This window comes from Ursus maritimus, unplaced genomic scaffold (genome assembly GCF_017311325.1).
Source record: "Ursus maritimus isolate PB19 unplaced genomic scaffold, ASM1731132v1 scaffold_8, whole genome shotgun sequence".
Classification (NCBI taxonomy): domain Eukaryota; kingdom Metazoa; phylum Chordata; class Mammalia; order Carnivora; family Ursidae; genus Ursus; species Ursus maritimus.
Window position 1 is genome coordinate 81,958,095 of NW_024426996.1, and position 7,183 is coordinate 81,965,277.

General features: G+C 66.4%; 2 protein-coding genes across 3 annotated transcripts in view; one reads left to right on the plus strand and one right to left on the minus strand.

Annotated features, from left to right (window-relative positions):
- The window catches only part of IDUA (alpha-L-iduronidase), a 13,790-nt gene extending 6,780 nt beyond the window's left edge, over positions 1 to 7,010 (minus strand). Inside the window, 3 exon segments of the mRNA XM_040625390.1 lie at positions 2,654 to 2,656; positions 5,935 to 6,075; positions 6,856 to 7,010. Coding sequence (XP_040481324.1) covers positions 2,654 to 2,656; positions 5,935 to 6,075; positions 6,856 to 7,010 — 299 coding nt within the window.
- Positions 1,678 to 7,183, plus strand: part of SLC26A1 (solute carrier family 26 member 1) — a 9,986-nt gene continuing 4,480 nt past the window's right edge. The window contains exons 1-2 of one of the 2 annotated variants that reach the window (XM_040625385.1): positions 1,678 to 2,974; positions 3,695 to 5,924. In XM_040625385.1, the coding sequence (XP_040481319.1) occupies positions 2,384 to 2,974; positions 3,695 to 5,218 (2,115 nt within the window). In that variant the 5' untranslated portion in view covers positions 1,678 to 2,383 and the 3' untranslated portion in view covers positions 5,219 to 5,924. Of the gene's footprint in view, positions 2,975 to 3,694; positions 5,925 to 7,183 lie in introns of those variants that run through there. The other variant, XM_040625386.1, reaches the window with a different exon arrangement.

Below are 7,183 nucleotides of genomic sequence, written 5' to 3' on the forward strand. Positions count from 1 at the left end.
GCGGGCCGACAGACCCGTCTCCCAAGGGAACCCACAGCCTCGGTCTGAGGATTGGGATGGGAGGGTGTCAGGCTCAGGGCCAGCTGGCGGGAGAGGCCAGTTGCTCTCCATCTTCCCATCCAGCACCCAGCCCCATCGCCCAGCACACCCACGTCTATCTGCCCCTGGCCGTCTAGGAGCCCTCTGTGTCACACAACCCCAAGGGCGCTGAGGTCACCCAGGGGGTTCTCTCACTGCCCCCTTGCCAGCAGCTGGGGCAGGAGATAAAGGTACATGCCCTCCTCAATAGCTACTCTCCCCTCTGCACCCCGAGGAGCGCCTATCTGCCCCCGAGACGGGCCTGAAGCTCTGAGCGGCCAAGGCTCTTGATCAGGGCAAACAGCCCGCCACCAGGGGCCAAGCGGGTCCTGGGCTGGACTTTGTGCGGGGTCGGTGGAGGGAAGACCCTAGGCTGTGTCCTGGGGCGGGAAGGCCACTAGGGGCTACGGGGCTACAGCAGCCCCGCGGGATGCGCCCCTTTCCGCACATAATCCTTCAAGATCCCAGGGACGGAAGTCCACCTCAGTTATCCAGTGTAAGAGGTGGGGGACCTGAGATCAGGTTAGTCGTATCATTTGTGGGGCACGAGGGTAATCATCTAAAGCCATCACGTGCCTTCACGCCAGCCATTGCTCACGCGGTGCACCCGCCAGTCATGCCGGTGCCCCCCCCCCCAGCAAGAAGGGCGCACCTGGCTGGTACTGCCTCCTGATGCCTGCTGACCCTCCTGCCCTCAGCAACCCACACGCGTGCAAGCTCACACACTTAGCAGCGGCCGCACACCTGCTTTCCACACAAGCACACAGAGCGGAGGCCGAGGATACAGCCGCCCAGTGCCGAGCTGGCCTATGCTCCGGCGGGGACCAGACCTGTCTCACGGCACAGGAGGGAGGATGGCCAGGGCTGGGGTGAAGAGACCGGCCCCTCCCCCGGCACCCCTCTCCTCCTTGCGTACCCTTGGTTAGTTGTGGGGACCACAGTGACAGGCCCCTGAGCGGAAGGGTCCCCTGCTGCCCGTGCCCTGTCCCAGGACTGGCTGGGCTCGTGGGCCTTCCGCCTCCCCCAAGGACCCCAGAATCCAAGCATCCTGCTCCAGCCACTGGGTGTCCTCGCCCACCCTGTCCCACACCGGGGGCCCAACTGGGAGCTTATCAAGAGGCCCACACAATTGTGAGTCCCTGATTACAGCACAACTCCCTGGAGTAGCCGCTCAGGTAACACTGGTTGGGGGGAAACCCATGACTCAGCAAACTCCGGGGTAAATAATTTAACCGCAAGCCCAGCTGGCCAAGCAGTCAGATGGTCACCACGGAGCACTGCCCGCGGTGGGCGCCACACCTGCCGTGACCTGGCTCCTGGCTCCAGCTCTGCGCCAGACCCCTGCTGCCCACACTCCCCCACCGGCCAACAGAAGCCAGAGCCCAGCCGGCTGGCAGACTCCGGCCCCGAAGGGCTGACAGGCCAGCTGCCTCGCTACGCTCCAGTCCACCAAGCCTGCGAGGGCCTCCCTCAGGTAAGATCATCCCGGGGCCCTGCTGCAGGACCGTGACATCCCCCGGCGACAGGAGAGGCCAGCTCTCTGGGTGACGGGGAGGAGGGTCTCTTTGAGGGCCCTCAGGCACAAGGCAGATGTCGTTTAAACAGTCCTCGCTCTACACACCTGGACTCTGGGGGCTCGGCGGGGGGAGACGCCTGTGCGCTGAGGTCTTCCCAGGAAGGAAACACACCTCGGCGTCCTTCTGGAGCTCATGGGGGCTGTGCCAAGCCGTCTTCCACACCCCGGGGAGACTCCAGGCCCTGTGTCCTGGGCCCAGGGTGAGAAGGCAAGAGCAGGCTGGGCCCTGGAAGGCCAGCTGCCGTTGGGACACAAGGGGCAGTCCCACACTTGTGGAATGTAATCACACACCTGGGAAAGGGTACCCCACAATCCCAGGAGCCGGACGGAGGACACACGCCAGTCACCTCAACTTCCCTCCCAGCTGGCCGCCGCCGAGATCCCTCTCCCAAAGCACGTCCCAGGAATTCTGCCACAAGGACCAAGGGGTGGCCAGCGCCGCCCTCCCCAGCACAGATTTGGGGTCCCAGTATCTCCAAGGTTCACTGGGGGCATCAGGAAGCCCTCCTCCTCCAAGCCCATGGTACAGAGGTGATGGAAGGACTGCCAGAGGGGACCGTGGTGGTTTGGATGGGAGATGGAGGGGCCTGTGCCTGCGTGGGGAAGTGGACAGTGAGCAGGGGAGCCGGGCTGGGCCACGCCTAGGGCTGGGTCTCTGCACTGGCCTCTGACCCCAGCAGTGACGCCCACCTCCTTTGCAGGTTTTCCCTGGGAGTGTGGCAGACCGGGATGGACGTGTCCACCGAGCGCGTGCCCCAGGGCGGGGGACCGGTGCTGGTCCGCCGGCGGTCCCCGGTGCCCCTGGGCCTGCGTGAGATGCTCAAAGCCAGGCTGTGGCAGAGCTGCACGTGCAGCACGCGAAGGGCCTGGGCGCTCCTGCAGGGTCTGCTGCCCGCCACACGCTGGCTGTGCCAGTACCGCCCGCGGGAGGCCCTGGCGGGCGACGTCATGTCCGGGCTGGTCATCGGCATCATCCTGGTACCACAGGCCATCGCCTACTCCCTGCTGGCTGGACTGCAGCCAATCTACAGTCTGTACACGTCCTTCTTCGCAAACCTCATCTACTTTCTCATGGGCACCTCGCACCACGTCTCCGTGGGCATCTTCAGCCTGCTCTGCCTCATGGTGGGCCAGGTGGTGGACCGCGAGCTGCTGCTGGCTGGCTTCGGCCCCGCCCTGGACGGCCCCGGGCCCAGGGACAACGGCAGCAGCACCAACGCCTCAGCCACCATCGCGGGGCTCAGGCCACAGGACTGCGAGCAGGACTGCTACGCTATCCGCGTCGCCACGGCCCTCACGCTGGTGGCTGGGATTTACCAGGTGAGGGGCCGACCAGGTGGGGTTCTGCCGAGCGGGGAGCGGGCCCCTCCGGGGCTCACTGCCCACACAGAAGGGCCAAGTGCAGGGCAGGGCAGGGTCAGGGCCTCCGAGGACGGTGAGTTTAACCAGCAAGGACAGGACAGAACAGGCAGAAGTGGGCACGGGGTGGCATCCCAGGACGGGGGCACCCGAGGGTCTGAGGGCACCCCGGAACAGGGTCCCTGTCCAGCTAGCAGTGGCCTGGACAGGAATAGTTGGCTGGAGGGCGGCTCAGCTCCAGACGTCCCTGACTGGCCCACACAGCTCCCCTGCGTTTCCTGTCCCAGGCGGGACCCCGAGAGGCTGCCTCTCTTCCTGCAGCCTCCCCACACCCAGGGCTCTCCTGAACCAGGCCTGTCCTGTCCACCCCAATGTCACACCCTCCCAGGGGGCCCAGGTGTCCCAGGAGGGGGTCAGCGCCCCTCGCAGGACGGGAGAAAGGAGCTGCTTTCCGATGCCCGGAGCCTGCATGCATGAAAGAACAAGAAACGAGCATACGAGGCCATGTGTGCACCTCCAGTGTCCGCTGTGCCATGTGCGCGGGCACACGTGCGTGCAGGGGACTCTGGGCAGTCCATCCGGGAAATAAGCAGCAGCGATGAAGGGGTGTTAGGCTCTGTGCTGCGGCCACCCCTCAGCCATACCAGGCAGCCTGCTGCCCTGACCACACTCTGTCCACAGGTCCTCATGGGCATCCTCCGGCTGGGCTTCGTGTCCGCCTACCTCTCACAGCCGCTGCTCGATGGCTTTGCCATGGGGGCCTCGGTGACCATCTTGACCTCCCAGCTGAGGCACCTGCTAGGTGTGCAGATCCCACGGCACCAAGGGCCAGGCATGGTGGTCAGCACGTGGCTGAGCCTGCTGCGTAACGCTGGACAGGCCAACCTGTGCGACGTGGTCACTAGTGCCACGTGCCTGGCCGTGCTGCTGGCCGGCAAGGAGCTCTCCGACCGCTGCCGGCACCGCCTGAAGGTGCCACTGCCCACGGAGCTACTGGTCATCGTGGCGGCCACGCTCGTGTCCCACTTCGGACAGCTCCACCAACGCTTTGGCTCTAGCGTGGCTGGTGACATCCCCACTGGTTTCGTGGCCCCCCGGGTGCCAGACCCTGGGCTGATGCGGCGTGTGGTGCTGGATGCCGTGCCCCTGGCCCTCGTGGGCTCGGCCTTCTCCATCTCTCTGGCAGAGATGTTCGCCCGGAGCCACGGCTACTCCGTGAGGCCCAACCAGGAGCTGCTGGCCGTGGGCTGCTGCAACGTGCTGCCTGCCTTTTTCCACTGCTACGTCACCAGCGCCGCCCTGTCCAAGAGCCTGGTGAAGACGGCCACCGGCTGCCGCACGCAGCTGTCCAGCGTGGTCAGCGCCTCTGTGGTGCTGCTGGTGCTGCTGGCCCTGGCACCACTGTTCCGGGACCTGCAGCGCTGCGTGCTGGCCTGTGTCATCGTCGTCAGCCTGCGGGGTGCCCTGCGCAAGGTGAGGGACGTCCCGCAGCTGTGGCGGCTCAGCCCCGTGGACGCGCTGGTCTGGGTGGCCACGGCAGCCACCTGTGTGCTGGTCAGCGTCGAGGTCGGGCTGCTGGCCGGCGTCCTCCTGTCTCTGCTCAGCCTGGCTGGCCGCACGCAGCGCCCGCGAGCCACCCTGCTCGCTCAGATTGGGGACTCCGGCTTCTATGAGGACGCCGCGGAGTTTGAGGGCCTGGTCCCGGAGCCTGGGGTGCGGATATTCCGCTTTGGGGGGCCGCTCTACTACGCCAACAAGGACTTCTTCCTGCGGTCACTCTACAGCCTCACGGGGCTGGATGCAGGGCGCGCGGCCACCAGGAGGAAGCAGCGGGGCCTGGAGGCGAGGCTCACTGAGGGAGACCCTGTTGAGGGCGTGGACCCAGTGACCAGCACGGCTGCACTGGTGCCCACGGCGGCCAGCTTCCATGCCGTGGTCATCGACTGTGCTCCACTGCTGTTCCTGGACGCAGCCGGTGTGGCCGCACTGCAGGACCTGCGCCGAGACTACGGGGCCCTGGGCATCACCCTGCTCCTGGCCTGCTGCAGCCCCTTGGTGAGGGACACCCTGAGGAGAGGCGGCTTCCTGGGGGAGGACCGGGGGGACGTGGCCGAGGAGGGGCAGCTCTTCCACAGTGTGCACAGCGCCGTGCAGGGGGCCCGAGCCCGCCACAGGGCGCTGGCAGCCACGGACTCCGCCCTCTAGCCGAGTGGGCACCAACACCGATCCCCACAACCCCTCCAAGAGTGACGCTGTGCCCCTCCCCCCTGGAGGACCCAGGGAACACACAGAGGACCCCGACACTTGAACATCCGAGAGCTGCACCTTTGAAACGAACCGCACAGTGGCCCGCGTGCTGTGTGTCCGCGTCTTATTGGGTGTCACCGCCTTATTGGAACAAGGCCCCGAGGCCATCAAGGTGCCAACGGGATACTGGTCTCTTGGCCTGCCCAGTCCCAGTCCCACGGGCGAGAGGCAGCAGCTCTGGCCAGGGGCCCGAGGGTCTCTGTGTCTCCGGAAGTCTTCCAAACACACACCTAAGTGTTCCTTACGTCTCACGCCTTGGCTGGGCTGAGCTTTGCAGGGCCAAAGGGGGGGTGACCAATACAACATCAGCCCAGCCCTGGGGCAGTGCCTGGTCGCGGGCAAAGCCTGACCCACGAGCACATGGCGCGAGGTATGTGGGTGCACACTCGCTGGTGCCAGGTCCAGCCACAACGCTGGCGCAGCACCCAGCACAGCCCCACACGGCCTCCTCCACACAGGACGCCCTGCCGGGAAGTGTGAGGGCAACAGCTTCTGAGAGCAGGACCCCCCTCCCTACCGCCCCCACTGCGATCCTGAGACCAGGATGTGGTCCTCTACTCAGCCTCGGTCTTCACCTCCATAAAGGGGCCCTGCCAGCTGTCCCCATCACTCACCTGGCTGTGATGAGCTCCAGCAGCCAGTGGGTCCGGACCTGCTCAATGCCACCATGAGGGACAGCACCCACGTAGGCCAGGTTGAGATGCTGGTCCCAGCTGAGGTCATACTGGTCAGCCTGGCTGTGAGGCAGTGGGGGGCTGGGAACAGAACAAGGGGGATGGGGCATAAGTCCCCACGGACAGGGCCCAGGATTGCCCAGGACACCCGTCTCCAGCAGCTGGACTGGGGAGTGCCTGCCAATGAATGTTATTGTCCCTGATGTAATAAAATTCCTAACACCAGGAATGTTATGAAGTCTCACGTTTATGGAAATCAGGGGCTCCCCGAGGAGAGAGGACCACATCCCAATACCCTGCTCCTTCCCCCTTTAGCCAGGTGATCTCAGCCAGAAGCAGGCCACACAGAGGGTGGGAGACACAGGGGTGTGTCTGAGACACAGGGAGCTGGGGAACAGGTCCCACGACAGGGATGTCTGACATCACTGCGGCTGCCCTCTCGGGAGGGCCCTGGTCTGCAGCAAAGAGCAGTGTCCTGGGCCACTGCCCCAGGCAGCCACCAGGCAAGCTCAGGGCCTGTCCGCAGGCCTCCACCTCACAGGGCACCCACTCAGAAAAACCCTCGTGGCACCCAAAACACCACCTGGAGCCCCCCGACAGAGAAAAACCCCAGTCTGACTGAAGGCGGACCCGAGAGGAAGGAGTAGGCCGGCCAGGGACGGTTAGGGGTTGGGCGGCCTCGCTCACATCGGAGAGCCTAAGGCGCGCCATGGGCCTGGGGGCCCAAGGGTCTCTCCAATGCAACCAGGGGGTCCAGGAAGCCCACGGGCAGGGAGCGCGTCCGGGCTCGGGAGGAAAGCGCGGCGGGATGGAGGAGAGATGGGCCTCTCGGGCCTCAGTTTCCCCGCGCGGAGCGCTCACCAGAAGCCGGTGCTCCTCCAGAAGGGCCGCAGGGGCCGCACCGTGCGGGCCGCGTCCACGAGCACTAGGTGCGGGGCCTCTGCCAGGGCCCGGGGCGCGGCCAGCAGCGCGGCCAGCAGCGCGAGCAGCGGGGCGCGGGGGCGCGGGGGCCGCATGGCCGAGCGCGGGGGCGCGGGGTGGAGCGCACGGTCCCCGCAGGCCCAGAGGGTCCCCTGCGCTCCGGGAGCCCAGGTCTGCGCAGCGCCGGCCGGTTCCGCCTCCGGGTCGCACGCCACGTGACCGCCGCTGCGCGGGGGGGGGGGGGGGGGGGGGGGGGGGGGGGGGGGGG